The following is a 20615-nucleotide window of genomic DNA, read 5'->3' as shown; positions in this document are numbered from 1 at the left end:
CTATTATCTTAATATTAAGGTTCCCAAAGATTCTGTACCTTCTTCACCTCTCAATTATACTATCTGCCTAGACAACCTCACCCATGTGCAAAGCCCTCCCTCACCCACTACAACAACCGTGACATCTGCCCAACCCCATTCTTCCTCCAGCACCACCACTGCCCCCACCTGTCTCTGCACATCTCCTTGCAAGTATCTTACAGAGCAAAAAGAGAAGGTGGAGTGTGGACAAACCAAAATTGATTACAACCCCTTTCTTGCCTTCACTCCAGATCTGTTCCTCCCACTGACTTTCCTGCCCTAGTTGTACCTACAAGAAGAGCATGTCATTGAAGTTCCTCCTTCCCCTTTTCAAGAATAATGCTCAGATGGTTAAGCGTCTGCCTTCCACTAAGGTCATGATCCCAAGGTCCTGGGATCAAGCCCTGCATCAGGCTCCCTGCTCTGTGGGGTCCTGCTTCTCCCTCTGCCTCTGTCCCTCCCCCTCCTTGTGTTCTTGCTTGCTCTCCTCTCTCTCTCTCAAATAAATTTAAAAAATCTTAAAAAGTAATTGATACTAATTAGTAATAGCAGCTAATATTCACTGAAAGCTTACGATGTGCCAAGTATTGTTCTAAGCATTCTATGTGTGCTATCCTATTTAAACCTTATATCAGTCCTAAATGGTGGGCACTATTACTACACCCATTTCACAGATGGAGAAATTGTCCTTGGTCCAAATTTGCACAGAGAGTATGTGGCAGGGCCAGGCAGCCCGAGTCCAACACCACTCAATGTCACTGCCTTGCAAATTATTAAGTTCTTCTCCTTAACAACTCTGCAGTGGACCCTTCTCCCATCTCTACCCCTCCAGTACAGACTCTCTGTCAATAAAACCACTCAGGAGCCTTCACCGGGCCTCTCTGCTTTAAGACTTTCAATCACCAGCCAATCCGTCATGCAAATTGCCCCTATAGCCATCTCCCAAAAATTCAAATCTGTTATTACTCAACTGAAAATCTTCCAATGGCCCCCAACTGCAGGAAGAAATAATGTCCCAAATCCTCACAAAGCACTGAGACCCACTCAGTCTAACTCTCCTTAATATCTTCCCATTGGCCTCAATCCTTCAATCCAGCCACCTTTACTACTGCAAACAACTGGTTCATGGGGCTGCCCTGAAAGGCCCTCTGCCACCACCGGTCTAACAGATAAATCACCCAAGTCCAAGTGTGAATTGTCCTCCTACCCCAGACAGGGTGGGACACTCCCTTTTGAGCTACTCTCCTCACATCCTACCTGCTCTAACGCATGCTGCACTTGTTGGTTTGACAGGCTCCCCAACTAGACCACAAGCTCCACGTGGGCAGGGACCTTGTCAATATAGAACAGATACTCCGTGGATGTCAGAAATATGTACTTATCCCACTAAACAGATGACCTATTCCAAGAAATACATGATTATACATCAAGAACTCCTTTGTAAACGCCTGAAGATACCCCAAAGACTTTGTTCTCTTCCACAATCCAAAATCGCCCCAGCAAATGCCATGATTTTATGGTGAAAGCAGCTCTGGGATCATATTCGTAATTCCAAACAGTGAGGCCTCCAAAGGAGGGAGGCGTGACTTGAGCATCTTCCTATGGGGACCTCCCAGACTGCTGGCCAGGTCAACCAAGACCACCACACACAGGGTTGAGGACAGAGGAGGAGAGCCTGATACACATGCCAGCAGCACCAGCTTCCACCTGAAAGCTGCAAGCCCCCAGGGGGTGAGGAATTGTAACAGGAGGCCAAGAGGAACATAGTCAACTGAAGAGAGATCAACAGCTTGTGTGTTGATCAGTAGCCTCCAAACCTTTCTGAACAAACTCCCTATTAGAAAAAATAATTTTAATGTGTTCTTCCAAAAGATGTATATTTATTTACAAATAATTTACAAATAAGTTAGCTATACATTTCATTATTTCTTTCCCATATAATGGTCTTTCACATGCCCCATGTTCAAGGCCAGTGATCTGGAGTGTCCTCTTCCTACCCCCGCCCCCTGAAAAGCAGAGGATGAACATGATCGAACATAAGGATGGTCCCAGAGACTGAGCCCCCCAGAAGCATGGTGCCCGTGGTTTGGAGGCACGTACGTACACACCAGCACACACTAACAGCTATCACTCTGGCACCCGCTGCACCCCCTCCAGGGATGAGGGGAGGCATGGACCAATAGCTCTAAGCATCAGGATTCTTTCTCTGTAGCTCTGATCTCTCAACCCTCCCACTCAGTATCTACTCCCTCCTCTTCATGGCAGCTCTTCTGATATCCGAGGACAATTATCCTGTCCCCAGTGAGCCTCGTCTTCTCCAGGGAATCCACATAAGCGAATGGGGCCTCTCCATCTCCAGTGACGACCACGTGTCTGCCTCAAACAACCACTGCACAAGCATTTACATGGTCCCAGGCTGGCTGCTGCCTGGAATTGTTACAGGAAACTATTGCTTTGTAAACAAACAAGGAAGTCTTTCCAATCTGTCTGCAACAAGATCAGACCAGGTAGAATGTATATGTGCTTGGCACAGACACACTGAAAACTGTCCCACGGGAAACATGTCACTGTTTATTTTAAGAGAGAGAAGGCGTTTCCAGGGTGGCCCATGCCCCTTTGGTCCAAATCACAGCTGACACGCTGGTCAAATCATTAAACAAATATTACTAAACTCACATTCCTGGGAACCTTCATCCATCCATCACCAGGTGTTAGTGAGCACATGAACACAGACACACATGCGCACATACAAAACATGAAAGTACATGCACACAGACACGTCATGTGTTTTATTAATGCAACAACTGTCGAGCGCTTGCTGTTTGTCACATACCAGAGACATGAAGGTTAGCACCCATGCCTGTATGTGCAGTAATTAATTAACAAAGGGAAATGGTACTCCCTTAGTTTTAGGTCTGAGAGTTTTCAACAAGAGTATCTCCTTGCATACACCCCTACAACAAGAATTGGGAAACGCCGCTGAGTTACCACAACTTGCATCAAGGATGTGAAAGCCAAAAGAAGCCAAGAGGCACATTAAAACATAGCCACTGGTTATACACTCTACACGGGAGAAAAACGGCCCCAATCTGCTTAATACGAGGCTGAACTCTCAACATCAGGAGGAGCAAACTGCGAAGTTTCTACCGCCACGAAAACTCAACCATCTGCCCACCTGACAATTCTCAAATGACTGTGTGAGATGGTCATGTCCACTTCCCTGCACGTGTGCATGGTCCATGGAGCTTGGGTGGACAATGAGAGTGTGGTGTAGAAGCCTGTGACTCTGAGTACATCTCAAGCTTAGACTACAATGATGTCTGTGGGCTTTACCCTTAAAAGGTAAACTATTTTGGGGCTGCCTGGTTGGCTCAGTGGGTTAAGCCTCTGCCTTCAGCTCAGGTCATGATCTCAGGGTCCTGGGATCGAGTCCCGCATAGGGCTCTCTGCTAGGCAGGGAGCCTGCTTCCTCCTCTCTTTCTCTCTCTACTTGTAATCTCTCTCTGTCAAATAAATAAAATCTTTAAAAAAAAAAAAAAAAGGAAAACTATTTTATGCTCTCTTTCGCTTTAAAAAAAAGGAAACTATTTTAGGGGTGTCTGTGTGGTTTAGTCAGTTAAGCTTCCAGCTCTTAATTTTGGCTCAGGTCATGATCTCAGGGTCCTGAGATTAAACCCTGCATGAGGCTCACGCTGGGCGTGGAGCCTGCTTAAGATTCTCTCTCCCTGGGGTGCCTGGGTGGCTCAGCGGATTAAAGCCTCCGCCTCCAGCTCAGGTTATGATCTCAGGGTTCTGGGATCAAGTCCCGCATTGGGCTTTCCATTCAGTGGGAAGCCTGCTTCTCTTCCTCTCTCTCTCTGCCTGACTCTTTGCCTACTTTTGATCTCTGTCAAATAAGTAAATAAAATCTTTAAAAAAAAAAAATTCTCTCTCCCTCTCCCTCTGCCCCTCCCCATGGGGTCTCTCTCAAAAATATAATTTTTTTTTAAAAAAGTAAACTATTGGAGCACCTGGGTGGCTCAGTGGGTTAAAGCCTCTGCCTTCGGCTCAGGTCATGATCCCAGGGTCCTGGGATCGAGCCCTGAGTCGGGATCTCTGCTCTGCAAGGAACCTGCTTCCCTTCCTCTCTCTCTGCCTGCCTCTCTGCCTACTTGTGATCTCTGTCTGTCAAATAAATAAATAAAATCTTAAAAAAAAATTAAAATTAAAATTAAAAGTAAACTATTTTAAACCACCCAATTAGGAGATGAGTTCTCCTCTCTTTGCTGCATTGTCAGCAAACTGACTATCAATGAGGAGGTAGCTGAACAGCAAGACCAGCCTCTTCCCTTTTACAGTGCAGGAGGGAGTGTGTGTGGCAGTTTTCCAGTCAATGTCCACGTGGGAGCAACATCATGTAGCCCTTCCTAATCCCTCCCCCTAGGAGACTTCTGCTCAACAGAGCCCAAAGCATGGAATACCCGGGGCAACCTGGCAGGATGGAAGCATTTTTGCTTCCTGCTTCCAATCCTGCTTCATCTCATGATCATATCCTTTTTTTAATTTTTTAACTATCCCATTAGAATTTTTAGCAAAACCTTGATGTCTGCTGGGGTGTCCAACCCCGACTGCCAGGATGCGCTTGTTCAGCTAGTCCAAACCGGTTCCACTTTATGCTACTTCATGGCATTCTAGAACTTTTCATCTTATTGTCAAGCTATTCGAGATTCCTGGGGGTCCTGGGGGAGGGCATCCCTGGAAAATCAGAGATGTTGCAAAGCTAGCTGGATAGGGAGGGAGACGGGGCATCTTAGGGGGATGAAATGAGGCACAGACAATAGAGCCAGAGATGGGGCCAACCACGAATCTTTCGGAGTGCAAGCTCCCTAGGAACAAAATGACTGGAGTATGAATCACCCGCTTACCTCAGAGCCTGTTCCCACATCAGCCTCTCCCACATGATTGAAGATTAATCACAAGCAGTTAATTCGAAATAACCCGGTGGTGTGTGCACCACTAGTGCCTATTAGAGAATCCCTTATGAATTTTTCTTGACATAAGAGTTAATTCTTGCAAAGCATCATCCAGAAATGTTATGACCCATCCATCCCCTCACCCACATGGCCCACTGCAAAGGTCAGACTGCTTTAATTAGAATGGGGACCAGTGAGGAAGGGGCTAGAGGCCGAGTGTAGCCCTGTGCAGGAAAAGCTAGCGCCCTGATCCTCTGCAGTGATCAGAGACACTTTAGGCTGCCCTGAAAACCTCTCAACCCCCATCCGTCACTGCAGCTGACTAGGGTAATTCTGGGGGAAGAGGAGAAATGTCTTACACAGTGGACAAGAGAATGGGAAATGGGAAGCTGGACCCAAAGACACTTAACTTCCCCTCCGAAGTTATCATCCCATGATTCTTAACAGCGTACCTTGGTTTCCAGTGCCTCACACAGGGCAAGCCATGACTAGAAGGCAATGTGAATGTCTTACTGTCCTCCACATGGGTCATGGGATCGGGGCTTCACCCCTCACAGAATATGTCTTCCTTGGCACCAGAGTCCCCCCAAATTTCCGTGTGGCTCCTTCAAAGTGAAAAGGGGCTTACAGCACATCACCTGAGCCTGAACTCTGCCCTTGCCTTTCCTGACCTAGATGCAGTTAGTAGATGAGGTGATGATTCGTCTTTTAGGAATCCCATGGGTGAGAGGCTTAACATCCTTTAAACCCACACTTCCCCATTCCTTTAGCTGTCCAAGGATAACCATGCAGGAGATGGGACCCCCTTCTGGAAGGGAAAGAAGCCTGAGGGGATGAGGAGGAAGGAAGAAACCAGGAGAGTCTGGCCCACTCCCAGCCTTGCCAGCCCTGTTCCCTCCATTTGGATCGCAGACCTGTGATGTCAGCCTGGCTGGTCCCTTCTCACAAGAAGGGTATTATTTTTACTTTAAAGCAACTTATTAACTAAAGAAGCTCTACACTCTTTCACTGCACTTTGTCTGTTCTCCAGGGGCTGCAGACAACACATTCCCAATAATACCCGGAGGAGAGGTTATGGAATTGCCTGGAACCCACTGCTTGGGAGAGCAAAGATGGCAGCCCTCGCGTTGCTGACAAACATGGGACTACGGAGACGCTCTTCTAGATCTTTGCTAACAGAACTACCTCAGGAGAACAGGACCAGCAGACAAGAGGCAAAAATGTCAGGAGACGATCAGATGCATAGAGTCTCACAAGAAACTTGAAGGAAAATTCCTCGGGGTCATCGAAGTTACAAAGACACTTCAATAAGAGCTTCAGTAAAACCAAAAGGATCCTACATGCAATTTATGGTATACCTAAAGCAGGAGTTTCCCGTGGCTTACAGCTCGGGTCTCTGTCTTTCGTTCATCTCTCTCCTCTGTAGACTCTTGTGTACCCTTGCCCAGTACAGCATTTTACCCCCAAACAGCTGACACATTCATCGTTTCTAGGACCACGTGCAAAGTAAGTTCTATCACAGAGCAGAGCTGGGGGGGTTGGCTGGATGAGTGTGAGATCAATTTATCTTTGAAAGCTTGCTAGTATTGCTTCCTGAGTTTAAAAAAAAAATTTTTTTTTTAACTGGAAAATACATTATTTAGGAACACTGTGGACAGCGGTGGAGGTCTGAGAGCAGATATAAATGATGACACATTTAAAGGGGGCCCCGTATTGCTTTTAAATAGGTCACCCAAAGACATCAATTTCTGGAGAACAACAGCAGTAATGACAACCCACTAGCGCTGTCAGTTCCCAAATAGATCATGGAGACAGGCCTGCAGAGCCACGCTTTGTCCCTCTCCTCTGTCAGCCGCAGCCTGTCACCTGGAACACAGCCCCCCAGTGAGCCGCAGAGAACCAAACACCCCAGCTTCAGCTGGGAAATGCTCCAGCGGGGGATGGGGGGAACCCCCTCTTTTTACACATCACCATGTTCCTCTGTCTCGTCTGCAAACATTTCTAAACATGTCCTCACTCTCCCCACTGGATACCCCAGATATCTCCCCCTGCCTTCCCCAACGATATTCCTAGAAGCCCTTCATCCTCCACACTCCCTTTCCACGGCTCTTCCTGCCCTGCTGGTTACCAAATGAAGGAAAATATGTCTGTGATGAAGGGTCCTAGGTCACCGAGAACTCCATGTACACCCAGAGCAACATTGCTGTCACGGGACAGCAACAAGTCTTAACAGAGACGGATCCACAGCAGTGCGGTTGGAAGCTTATGATAATGGGGATTCCTTGAGGGGAAAAAAAAAATCACAAATTCAAAATGAGGTATGGCACCTTGGAAGGGATCCTGTAAGTGAGGCTATAGGAAAGGTCTTGTTTGGGGCTGAATCCGGCTCTGTTATCATCTCCCCTCCCCCCCCACACAAAGGAAAAGAGAAAAATAAACACAGAGAAAGAGAGTTTGGTTTTGTTAGTGTGAAGACACTCAGAAGGCAGCAACAGAGCAAGACAGAGTAATCCAGGAGCTCCCTCTTTTACCACCAACCCTGGGTTGGGTGCTGGACAATTCCTGGTACCTGGGAAACCAAAGGTTAAATCTGAAGAGGTCAGGCGATGCTCCAGGGCTGTGCAGCTGTGTCCAAATGCCTCGGGACCCGTGGGTCCAAACCCAGTCACTTCACTTCAAACCAGCATCTGGAGGGTGGGAATCGACCACTCAGAGACATTCATTTCATTCTCTCTCATTTTTTCATATTCTCTCTTTCTGTCTCTGGGAGGAGCAAGACTCCTGGGACTAGCCAAGCTGATAACCTCCTACACCAGGAGGTTGACATTTTGCTTATCACCAGCATCCAGGGAAGCAACGCTCTGTTTCACGATGGAGACACACGCCATTTGTGTTAATGAAGGGAGCCTAGGAGCAGAAATAAAATGCCATGTTGGGGATCTGGGTTTGCAGGTCCCAGAGACACCTGCCGAACAGACAGCATCCAAGCTTGCCCTCATACCCACACCAAGTTCACTGGCACCACCGGTCAGGGTCTCCTCACCTGTTCAGTGGGATGATGGCAAAGCCTTCCCCACCTGCCTCATTGGGTTGCTATGAGGGCCAGAACACCACAAGTTTGCAATGAGTTCCAAATACTATCCAACATGCACAACTGTTATCAGTGATCCAATGTTCTTAGGCAGGGGCCAAATGCAACAAAATTGGATTCCCTTCCATTTATCTTTGCCATTTCTCAAACGGGGATGAAGGAAAATGGCAGAGGTGGGGGTATTCCCAGGGAAGCTTCAGACCTTCTGTGAAACCAAATTGACTCACACAGTTCATTCTTCCAAGCACCAGGCGACCAACAGCCCAGAGTCAGGACTTGGTTTTTCCCCTAAGATGATGTAAATGACCCTATACATCTCATCTCATTTCGTGCCCTCAACCACTGATGATGTAGTGTTTCTTATCCCTGCTTTGCTGCAAGGCAGGAGGGTGTAGTGGTTATGTGCAGGCTTAAAGCCAGGCTGCTGGGGTATAAATCCCAGCTTTGCCTGTTACTAACCGTGTGGCCTTGGAGGAACTATTTAACTCTTGTCTTTCAGCCTCCACATCTACAAAGTGAGAATAATAGTGTGTTGAGTGGTTGTGAGGGTTATAAGAGCTAATTCCTGCAAAGCAGTCAGTATAGTACGGACATGGAACTAGTGCTCCTTGAATGCTAGCTGACATCATTTATTATTATTATTACTAATTATTACTATTACTATTGATGAGAATACTGAAGCTTCCAAAACCATCTCCAAAGACACACAACTTATCAGTGGACAAGCCCAGATTTAAGTCCATCTTTTTCACTCCAGAAGCCATGCCCTTAACACCTACACTAAACCTTGTTCGAGTTCCAGGTTTCTCTGCTCCTCATTTTCCTCATCTGTACAATGGCACTAGTGAATGATCTCACCCACACAGGAGTGCCACGAGGATGAGATGAAACAATGCATATAAAGCCCCTAGGCTGTCAGGCACAGGGTGGGACTCAGTAATCGTAATACTAACATCATCATTATTTTTACCCAAGGAACGGTACCTGAGCCTCACAGCCCTGCCCCAAAGCCTCTCGCTCCAAGTCCATCTCCGGGCCTGTCGCACAGGACACACACTGCAGGACAACAGGAATCATCGGGGAGGGCGTTGCTAGTCCTATGCCCCAAGCACAGCCCCTACCCCATCTCTCCTGTCCTCTGAAGGGGGCAGAGGACCCAGCTAATGGACAGCTGCCCCAGGAACTGGAAACCATCTTTCCCAGGCGGCCTGCAAAGGGAGATAGGGGCTGTGAAGATAATTATCCCCCAGTGCTGGGCCTGGGGTGTCTCATTACCAAATGCAAATGCAAGCTTACGTGCAACTCCAAAGATCTTGGCAAAATGCCTGTATGACCCTCAACCTTGCTGAATTTGGACGAAGCATTAACCAGTGTCCACCCCCTTTGGGCCTGCAGCTGGTGTGCGGACTGTGCAGGGAGAAAAAAGGCTGTTCTCGCCCCTGCTGAAGGGGGAACAAGGAAAAAGGGTCTTTTTTCTTTAAAGGCAGAGATGTTGGGGGGGGTATAAAAAAATTGCTCTTCCCTCAGCAGTTAAAAGAGGGATAATTGGCGCAAGTGACGGGAGGCAGCTCTGCCATTTAGCATACAGCATACCCAGGAAATCTCACTTGGTAATCAGGAGAAGAGGAGGAAAAAGGAGCAATCAGACCCCTATTCAGGCTCCGTTTAGCGACAGCCCCTGCTGGCTGGCTGGGCTAGTCCCACCTAAAGCCTGAATGCTGGGTGGGAATCAGGTCTCAGAAGCCACAGTTACCCTTTGTGCATGTTGTAAGGCCTCCCTTGTGTGCCACTGTCTCCACACCAGGGAGAACGATTTGGCAAGGAGACAGTCTTTACTCTTGGAGGACTCTCACCAATCCCCTGCGGGCCCCCAGCCCCAGGTCAGGCCAGGTCAGCATGGGTTGGGAACAACAATGCCCTGTTACAATCCCCGCAGGAAGTGCACTGGGGAGGGGAGGAGAGATGTTTGTGTTTTTACACAAATGCCCAAAGCAGGAGGATCAGCTGGACCCATCAGTGCCGCCTGAACTGTAACATTCTTTGTCTTTGGCCCTTGGTAAACGCTCAGGGGCAAGCAGTCTCCTGGTATACCATTCCATCCCAGCTCTGGTTTTGATAAATGGGGAAAGAGTCACAAAATTCTCAATAAAAAGGAAAGTAATTGAAATTCTCCTTCAGGAAGGCTTACCAAGGCCACCCGGTGGTGTTGAGCCAGCCATCCAACCAACCTGGGTCAGATGTCAGGGATGGGAAGGGGAGGCCCTTAGGTACCACTCAGCAGGGTGCTTGTGGTAAGGCTCAGGCCCCTCCTGCCGACACCCACCCCTACACCTCACTGTGAGAGTCGAAATGCCTGAAAACTTAAGAGCTAAGACTCAAGACAGCAGCTTCTGGTCTGGGCACCTGCCCAAGGCAGCAGGAAGAGAGCGCAATGATTTCTTTTCCCCCCAACTGAATAAGACCTCATGCCTCTTCACCAAATGAACCGAAAAATGTGGACACAAGTGGTAGGTGACATAGGCAGGCCCACGTCACGAGACCCGGAGGGAGAAATCAACAAGTGACGCCTTCTCCATCTTTCCCTGGCCCTACCCCGCAGGTAACAGGCTGACGTTACAGTAAATGAGCTCTTCAGTACTGAAATGTACACACCTTGGGAGCGAATCAATTCTTCATGACCGTCAGATTGTTAAGAAATTCAATACATGCACATTCATAACTAAGAATGGTTTAAAAATAAACAATCAATTTTAAACTCATTTCATGGTAATAATACTCTCAATGACCCCTGAGGGGATAGGTCTCTAGGGGGAACTCAGGATACCTCTTCATTGCCCAGTGAGATTCCAGGCTACTCGTAAGGGGACAGACTGGGCTAGACCAAAACCAGTGCATATGCCGTGCCGTAGCCGGACTATTTTCCAGAACAGACACGCAGAATTTTAAAATCATTTTGAACTATCTGCACTTCTTCAGTCCTCCAAGACCCTTCCTAAAAAGGCAAGATTAAATGTCAGCCTTGGGCACCTGGGTGGCTCAGTGGGTTAAAGCCTCTGTCTTCAGCTCGGGTCATGATCCCAGGGTCCTGGGGTCGAGCCCCGCATCGGGCTCTCTGCTCTTCGGGGAGCCTGCTTCCTCCTCTCTGCCTGCCTCTCTGCCTACTTGTGCTCTCTGTCTGTCAAATAAATAAATTAAATCTTTAAAAAAAATAAATGTCAGCCTCGACAGGTCTGAAGTTGAGCATCAAAACATTTTACTTATAACATAACACCTAGAAGTAAAACTCTGGAACCTCTTCTCTATCATGTTCAATGTGACCATTACTTGGGCTGGGAGCCTTGGAGTGAAGTTTTCTCAAGCAGGCTGCATGGAGTTCAGCCTGGAGCCAGAGCGAGTAACATTTCACCCTGTGAAAGAAGACACTGAGTCCACGACCTCTGACCCTCCAGGCCCAGCTTGCTCACAGCAGCCATCTCCGGTATCTTCTGGGTCTCCGTAAAGAAATACCCACTGCGGGGTCAAAACAGCTCAAAGCACATAAAGGAGATGGGCCCATCTGTGCGTTCTTTGCAGGGTGCAGCATGGAGACATTTTGGAGCCATCAAGGCATGGAAAGCCAGACAGGCCGAGCAAACATCAATGCCGCGGGCGTGCTAGCAGCTAATGGACCACAGAGAGTGCCTCCAACAGGCCCCGACCACATCCATCTAGAGCTGCAGGGGCCCTCCCAGCTCCTCCTGCTCCCTAGCTGCTAGAGCATGAAGTACACAACGGACCTTGCCTCCTGGGTACAAGCCCCCACACGATCACATCAAGGAGACGTTCTTACAAACTGGGACAACCACAGGACCCACCTCTGGAATAAGTTCCCTGGTTTCGGGTCCCTGCCATGTGCAGCTGAAAGGAGGCAGGGTGGGAGATGGGGCATCCTCACTACCCACCTCCCCACATCTTGAGGAAAATGGGAAGCATTTATTTGGGCTATTTATCTTGTTTTGTGCAAGATCTACTTGACACTTAGCAGCTCCTATAATTTTTTTCCCCTTAATATTTTATAGGTGAGTATCTTCCCTGCCCACCCCACCCCTGCTGACTATCTAGGAATTAACTACGTGTGGAGAGACAGATCTTTTCTAAAAGTCTGCGGTGCTTTTTTTTTTTTTTTTTGTGATTGATTAGACGCGATGACAATTACCAGGATCAACAGGCTCCAAGTTATCAACAGTAAATTCTGATACCTCCCCCAGCAGCTACTCTCACCTCAACCTGTGCACCGCTCTGTTCGGAGCCAACCAAGTGTTACTGTTACTACAGAGTTCATTTACTCTATTTACGTATCGGGAGAATAAATGAGCTGCGCCGTGTGTTTGCCTTCTTCAGATAGGGGTATCAATCCACAGCCACTAGACGATCTGAACCCTGCAGAAAGAACTATTATTAAAACATCCATGTTGTATTTAGCTATTAAAAAATTGACTGCCTATACTCTGCTCTAAAAAATGCCTCTGGAGACCTGACTCACACACAGACACACAGACACACACACACACACACACCCCAAGAAAGAGAAGACAAATCGTACACATATACAGCATAGAGATTCTTCCAGCAGAAAAGTGCTGATCCAGACCTGCCCAGAGGAAATGAGTTCTTTTTAAACACAAAAAATGCAATCAGGGGTAATCAGCAAGTTAACAACACACTTGCAAACACCCTAGTCCCTAGAAAGGAAGAATGCCAGCTTTCAATGCAAGTTATGAGAACAGAACATATCCTTTGGACGAATGAGAAAAACAAGTGATCATGTCAGCGTCTTCAGGAAGAACTTTCTCCAAAGCCAAGAAGCTTTGGAACAGCAGTCAGCTCCAGAAGGCACCTGCTTATAAGAAGTGCTTCCATAACCACATTCCCAAAGTGGCTTTGTGGGTTGGGGTTGCCTCAGCTGCTCTTCCCCAACCGCTTTTCCAATGGGCCCCGTGGGGGAAAAAAGAAGCCAAAAAAAGGAGACGTGCGTGTCTTGAATCTCCCTCTCCTGCAGCCCACCCACAGGAAGGGAGATGTGATGCCCAGGGCAGCCCCGCCGGGGAAAGCAGCCACAGAGGCCTGAGGAGGCTTTTCCAGTCATCCCTACGTGACCTACAAAGGGGCCTCCAACAAGACCCCTCAAGGTGTCCTAGTCTCCAGCATGTGCCGTCTGGAAAAGAAAATTCGCTTTGATTTAAAAAAAAAATTCTAACAATTGTGGCTAAAGTTCGCATCAGTTACACCCTCTTTAGGCTGGGTGGGCTGTTGTGAGATGGTTTCAGGAACCCCTGAAGACACTATTTTTTATTACAAACCATAAGACAGGGGCCTCACCAGAAGGAAGAAACCCTGGGATCAGTGCTGAGACACTCATCTGGCCCCACCTACCTGACCTCCCTCGTCCTATTGCTTCTCAGTCTTGGCTGCACACTAGAATCACCTGAGAAGTTTAAAAATATACAGATGCTTGGATCCCACCCCCCACTCCGCACCAAATTCTGATTGAACTGGTCCACAGGGTGGCCTGAGAGTTTTGAACTCCCTTAAGTGATCTTAATATGTGTCGCCAACGTTGAGAACCACTGTTCCCCCCTACACCATCCCACCACCTCCATGGAGAGACCAGCGTGGGATGGCAATACATTTCGAGAGAAATCCAGGGCTTTACTCTGAAAGAAGAGGAGAAAATTGAACTTTACCTCTTCCTCATTCCAACCCCCAGCACACACACCCATGGGGTCAGTTCTCACGCTCTTTGTCACTTCAATGCTCCCTCCTGCTCAAAGCTGGGCCTTCCATGAGTCCCAGAGTCCAGGAGTCTGGATTTTTAAGTGTTTGTCAAAGTAGAGTCTGGACCACTTCCTCCTATAGGTAATCTCAAACAGTCAAAATTCATTGAATGAGGTGAGGGCAGTCTAAGTCTTTGGGTTTGAGTCCCCTCTCCCTGAGAAGCTGTAGTTGAACTTGGGGGGCTCTCCAAGGCTACACTGAGTATCGCCAGCTCCCTCCAGTGCTTGGCTGGACAAGGGTCCTGTCGGTCTCCGTGTTTTCCTGTACCATTCTCAGTACTCGGAGAAGCGAAGGGAGAACAAGAAAGAACGTGATATGAAAAAGCCTACTGCTAGAATGAGGTCTTGAGTAGGCCCATCCCCAATTGCCTCATCTACCCTCCAGACACTTCCCTCAAAGACTGTGGGAGGAGGAGCAAGTGGAAGGGCTGGGGTGATAGTGGGCCAAGCATGGCCTGCAATCCATCCGCCCTCATTCTCCTTTGCACGGGCATTCTTCCTCCTGGGAGTTAAGGAGAAAATGATGGGGAGTTTCCCATCCATCCCAAAGGTCCAACTCTCAAGGGAACAGGAGGGACAGAGGTAGCTACTTTGCCCATTTCTATTGGATTCCTTGCTCTGCACTGACCCTGCTAAACTGCGCTCCAGTGGAAGGAGCTGAGCTGGGCTCGTATCCTGCAGTCTACTCCATCGAACCCTTTGAGTAAAGAGCCCATGATTGAGCAGCTGGGATCCTCTTCCTGCTGAGATCTGATGGGTTTTCCATTGAGAGCAGTCAAAGGATTTCCAACCCCTCCTCGAAGGAAAGGGACCCAGTTATCTAACACGTAACTAAAGATGGCCTTCAACAGCAGCGTTGGTTTCTACCAAGGGTCTTGGCCCTCACCCAACCTGATGGGTGGGCACCTAACAAGAGAGGGCTAGGGAAGAAGGTCTTACCTTCTGAGCAGAGCTTGCCTCCATAGCCGGTGGTGGAACAGTCACAGGTGGGGTGGCCATCCAGGAGAAAGCAGATCCCGCCATTTTCACAGGGACGCTCACCGCAGGGTCCCTCGGCGTCCAACCGGACACCCTGGCTCCCCAGGAGCCGAGGCTCTGAGTTGCCATACTTGAGATCCAGGATTAATCCTCTGAAGCCGGGCATGGCCTGTACTCCATCCAGGGTCAGGGCAGAAGGTCGAATGTCGGCGGGGACTCCGCCCAGGAACAAGTCACTGACCACGTCCATGTAGGGCCGCTGAGGCTGCAGCTCGCCCGCCTGGCCCTCGCCATCCAGCACCAGCACCGTGCGCAGGCGGTCTCGGCTCACCATCAGAAAGTGCCAGCTGCTGTCGTTCACCTGCTTGTTGGACAGCACAGCGGTCTCTGCACAGTCCATGCTGAAGCGGAGCTGCACACGGCCGTCCACCAGGGAAAGGCAGAGGAAGTCACAGACGCCACCGTCGTCCAGGTAAAGGAGCAGCCCCGTGGACACGTTGGTCTTGAACTGGAAGCTCAGGTCGCTGCGCGTGCTGGCGTCCCAGCGGAGGTAGCGGGCCCACTGGTTGGGGAGGCCCATGAACTCAAGGCCCAGGCAGAGCCCCAGCAGCGACCCCAGCAGGACGCTCACCTTCAGGGTGAAGAAAACCGAGTTTGCGGTGAAGCTCATCGTGGCGGCCAGGATGGAGCCCGGAGGAGCCGCCGGGCGGGGAACAGCCCTTGGGGGACGATCCCCACTCCTTGGCAGCGGAAGGGAGAGAGGAAGAGGAGATGGGCCGGGGCAGTGGGGGGCACAGAGAGCACACAAGAGGACGGAGGCCCACACGCACTAATACCCAGAGGGTAAGGAAGAAGGACCGTGAGCAAGACGGGGCCCCAGATGGGTGCAGGAGCAGGAGATTCAACAACGAGGCAGAGGGGGAAGGCCGGGCAGCAGAACAGGAGGAGAGTCAGGTGTGGGAGGTGGGAGACCAGAGTGAGGAGCCAAGAGTCCTCCAAGAAAAGATCTCAGCTATCCATGTGGATCCGGAGGCCTTGATTTGAGGAGGAGAAGGTACTCGGCGGGTGGAAGGCTTCAGCAACGCGCTCCTCCCAGCGGACCCCCGAACGCCCCAGCCAGGGAGGCCGGGGAGAGGGCTGGGCTGGGGCTGCCGTGATGGAGGAGGTGTGAGCGGTTGGTGAGGTGAGCCGGGTGAAAGGCGGAAACAGGCCAAGGACCCGCCCAGGAGTTTTACCTCCTAGCAGCAGGGGGCTGCAGGGAGCGGGGCCGCCCAAAGAGGAGGGCTCAGGCAGGGCAGGGCCCAGGGCAGAGCCGAAGCAGGTTCAGGCTTCATGGTGCCGGCCAGAGGCAGTCCTGCCCATTACCTGCCTCTCAGGACTCCAGGAAAACACCTGCAGGGAGAAGGGGGGTAGGCAGAAAGAAGAAAAAGATCAGGGCGGGGACAGGAAAACACTGCACCTTATTTCACAAATACTGATGAACGGCTGACCAGGATCCAGGCTACTCTAGTGATTGCCACAGTGCCTGGTGCTTTAAATAGGAGAGAGGGCTCAGGTTCTCTCAGAGCTGTAGCAGGACCCTGAGCTCAGTGCCTAACGATGCTCGATGCGCGATTTTTCCATATGCAAAAATAGTATAAAACTCCCAAAGTCGTATCAGCACATTTTTACAGTATCCATATCAGAGGGTCACATAGCTAAAATTTATTTTTAAGGTAAGTGCTAACACGTTATACACTCAAGCACAGACACATAATTTTAACTATTTACTGGTTAAAAGGCACAAAGTGACATTGATTTCTTTTTAGATTTTTCTTTTTCAATTTGACCATCCAATGCCTGGGTATAGGCGGCCTAAGACAGATTTCCACCTTTAAGTTTTTGAAAGAAATATTTATAAACATCAGCAGAAATAAATTAGAAAGTGAGTAACGAGCCAAACAACTCTCATCTCTTAATACGTGTTGGTGAAAAGTTCTTACAGGAAAAAAAAAAACACAACTGTGTTTTCAAGACTTAAAGAAAAGCTATGCCTGAATCCTAGTTCTTTTCTATGGAACTTCTGAGCCAATTTCTTAATGTATTTGAGCTTCTGTTCCCTCCTCGGTAAAGCAGAGGAAAGAAGTGTCTTTCTAAGGTTGGAGAAAGGTTACAATGAGATCAGGTAAGGGAAGATTCTAGCATGAGACTATACACATGGTAGGTGATCGGTAAATATTACATTCTTTACTTTCTTATTTCCAGACTGAAAGGGATGGGAAGGGGCGCCTGGGTGGCTCAGTGGGTTAAAGCCTCTGCTTTCAGCTCAGGTCATGATCCCAGGGTCCTGGGATCGAGATGTACATCAGGCTCTCTGCTCAGCAGGGAGCCTGCTTCCTCCTCTTTCTCTCTCTCTCTGCCTGCCTCTCTACCTACTTGTGATCTCTGTCTGTCAAATAAATTTTTAAAAATCTTTAAAAAAAAAAAAAGGGGTGGGAGGTGGGAAGAAAAGTCCTTGTGTGTCTGCGCATGAGGGAGGGCATGGTTGTCTGGGGGGGGGGAGGGGCAGGACATAAAACCACAAGTACTTTTTTAACAACTACAAAAACTGCATAATGACCAACCCATGAGGAATAGCTAGAACATATTACATATATTACATATATTTTATATTTGTTGGAAATGCACCAACACCCAGTCAAAGTCAAGTGGGTGATCAAGTGTTGACTCTGGCAGACTCTGGCCCACCCAGCCAAGCAGAGACTTCTTTGTTCACATAAGAGCAAGGAGTATAATTTCTGAGAACTGTGCAAATAGCTGCTTATTAATTGACTCATTTAATAATTCACCATAGTCTCTATTAGACCATCACTGTCCATTATTTTTATGATGACCATGTTAGCAAACCTTCCCAGTTTTGAAGAGGAAAATGTTCCTTAACAGGAACAAACACCTATTCCCACTGAAAAAAAAACAAACCAAATCAGTAAGAGGTTGATTAAATCCAGCATAAGGAAAGCCTTTCTTCTAGAAAAAGTTTTATCCAAGTAGGGTTTCCCAAAGTGGGGCATGTGTACCTCCCATAGTGCCAAAGTTACGTCCCTGGAATGCAGACACAGCAGTGTGGCAGTGCCCAAACATGTGGACTTTGTCAGAGCCAATTGTTAAAACTTCAGAAATGTGTGGTTAAGGTCACTTTGGTAGAATGAAATCAACCAGGCTAGGGGTATTTACACCATGGAAATAGTCAAACACCACAAATCTGACTCTTTGAGAAAGTGAGATTTAAGGAAAACCTTGAAAGAGAGTGAGGGAATTAGTCATGGGAAGAATGTTCCAGAAGAAACAGCACAAAGACCTTGCAACTGGAGCAGGCTGGAATATGTGAAGACAGGCAAGGCCCAGGCTCAGATGGCCAAAGCCAATGGGGCCCTCTGTGGCAAGAAAGGACACAAAGATGGAAGGTCTCATATTATGGATGAGCGGGCACATGGGAAATGCTTGAAACTTCCAGACTGGTCTATATTATCTATCAACTTACCTCTGAGCCTCTGAAAATCACTTATTTGTCTGGATAAATTAAATGACTTGCTCAGCTCAATAGGTTTATTAAGCTCTGATTCGTTCCAGACACTGCTCTTTCAAACCAGAATAAGAAACCATCCTTGCCCTCAAGGCCATCAGAAAATAGTGGGGTCAAGTGTGCTTCAGAAACACAAAGCACAGTGGTGAAGAACCACGGCTCTAGAAGCTTGACAGGGAGCTCCCTCTGGGCAGGGTATGCTTCACCACGGTTCCTGCCACAGGGCCTTGGCATGGAGTGGGAGCTCAGGAAACATGTGTAAAGAATGAAAAGTGAAAACAGAAGCAGAAGAACATCCCCATGGATCCTCTGACTTCTGTTCCATGCAGTGGCCTCCACACCACCCCAATGTATACAATGACTGCCATCTTGAGCCATCTGGATGCCAACCTCACATGACTCCAAAAGGCAAAGCAGCACATGCCTAGTAAGCAGAGGAAACCTATGAATGAAGATCTAAGCATCCCAGGAACACTGCCCTCCCAGGAGGATCATGGGAATTTTCCCAGCCTATTCTGGGGTGACGGCTCCATTCTGCCTGCTGAGTCTCTCACATCAGATTCACAGTCTTTCCCTCCAGCCCAGGCCAGCACTGGAGATCCCAACGTTCTTCTGCCTCCATCGACAGGGATCGAAAAGCCTGGCTGAGGAAAACCAAGTTTTCTTTCCCGCCGGTGCCAGGCAGCATCTGATTTCAGGACTGGTAACATCAGAATTGGGTTTATCTAGGCTTGACACCCTATGGTCTGCCCTTCCATTGTTTTCTTGGACTGTGGACATTCCCATGGCCTCTGAGAAATGCCAATACAGCCAAAAGCTAAAGACGACCTTACAATGACCAGCACAGGCCTTGAGCTCACTGCCTCAGCATATGTTCTTTAGCCTTCTCTAGCCTTCTAGAAGAGCTACACAAGGCTCAAGAAATGGGAAAATGGGAGCAGAGAGCCCTCTCCACCCCGTCAGCCAGCTTCCCCCTCTCTCTTAAGCCATAGGATGGCCCAGGCAGCTGTAGGTATACGGGCGGTTTGCCCCGGAACCTGCACGGAAGGCCTGGGCTTGTGCAGAAACGCAGACGCTCATCTGCTATGTGGGAATCTCTCAGGAAAGTGAGTGACATTATCTAATTGCCAGCTAATTTACATAATTATCAAATGGCACACTTTTTATGTGGGGTTAACATCTTTGCAAATGTCTCACAATCCGGCTGCTTAGGAGGCAGGGGGGGCCCCTCGCACGACTCTGACACACGGGCTATTTGCCGTAGGCCTGGTTTGGAAGGGCTGCCATGTGTTCTTCCTCCTGCTCCCTCCAGTTCCTCCACTCCCTGGAGACAGGCTCAGGAGAAAGAGAAGCCTGTATCTAGACCCGGAGGGGTGTATGAAGGCACGATGATGACTGTCCCCATCCATGCCCAGCCACTTGCTGGTATAACATGGTCCCCACATTGGGCTTTCCATTTTTCCCGTTAGAAATTCTCATTAGCTTCCCTCCTAATCCCTTCACTAGAACCAGAAAATCCATCTCACGGATCTCCGTTGGTTCTCCTCGCTTCCCCCTTTACCACACTCCTCACTTCACTTTGAAGCTAAAATGATTTTTCACCAGTCCCAGTCCTGGCCATTCAGGTGGGCTCTATCCCAATCTCAGATCCTGCAACCCAATGTAGCCAATTAGAACATCCCCATCTCCTGCCATGGTGATTACTTGAGAGATTAGCCTGTCGCCCAAATGGAGTCAAATTAGAGTGAACCCTGGGACTTCTGCTGGAATTACTGAAAGAAAGGCCCCCTCTTCTCACCATGCTGTCAGACTATTAGAATGAAGCCCAGAGCTGATAACGGAAACCAAAACGACCTTATCTAGGAATAAAGACAACAAAGGAAAAAACAGAGGCAAGAGATGGCTAAAGACAGACTTCTAGTGATAATTTAGCACCTAGATGCAAACAGGCCTGAATCCCAATGTCCAATAGATCCTGGGATTTCTGTTATAAGAACCACATTTTTTTTTTTTTGAGCTAGTTTGAATTGGGTCAGTAGATTTTCAAGCACATGGTCATTGACATACTGACAGGAGCTTTCATTTCATATGGCCACCCATACCTGTCAGGACTTCCTGGGACCAGAGACACACGTCAGATGGCTCACCCCCACTACCAGTGCCCACACTCCCACTCATCCATGTCTTTGGGTGAAGGC

At 48.6% G+C, this 20615-nt stretch overlaps 1 protein-coding gene across 23 annotated transcripts in view; it reads right to left on the bottom strand.

The window, feature by feature from the left end:
• The window catches only part of NRXN3 (neurexin 3), a 1586092-nt gene that overhangs the window by 1505410 nt on the left and 60067 nt on the right, over positions 1 to 20615 (bottom strand). For all 23 annotated transcript variants that reach the window (XM_044230674.1, XM_044230680.1, XM_044230666.1 and 20 more), the window contains exon 2: positions 14817 to 16247. In XM_044230674.1, the coding sequence (XP_044086609.1) occupies positions 14817 to 15525 (709 nt within the window). In that variant the 5' untranslated portion in view covers positions 15526 to 16247. The remainder of the gene's footprint in view (positions 1 to 14816; positions 16248 to 20615) is intronic.

The sequence above is a fragment of the Neovison vison genome, chromosome 13 (genome assembly GCF_020171115.1).
Source record: "Neovison vison isolate M4711 chromosome 13, ASM_NN_V1, whole genome shotgun sequence".
Taxonomy (NCBI): Eukaryota; Metazoa; Chordata; class Mammalia; order Carnivora; family Mustelidae; genus Neogale; species Neogale vison.
Note: the sequence above shows the minus strand (reverse complement) of the source record. Positions and strands in the feature narration are given on the sequence as shown.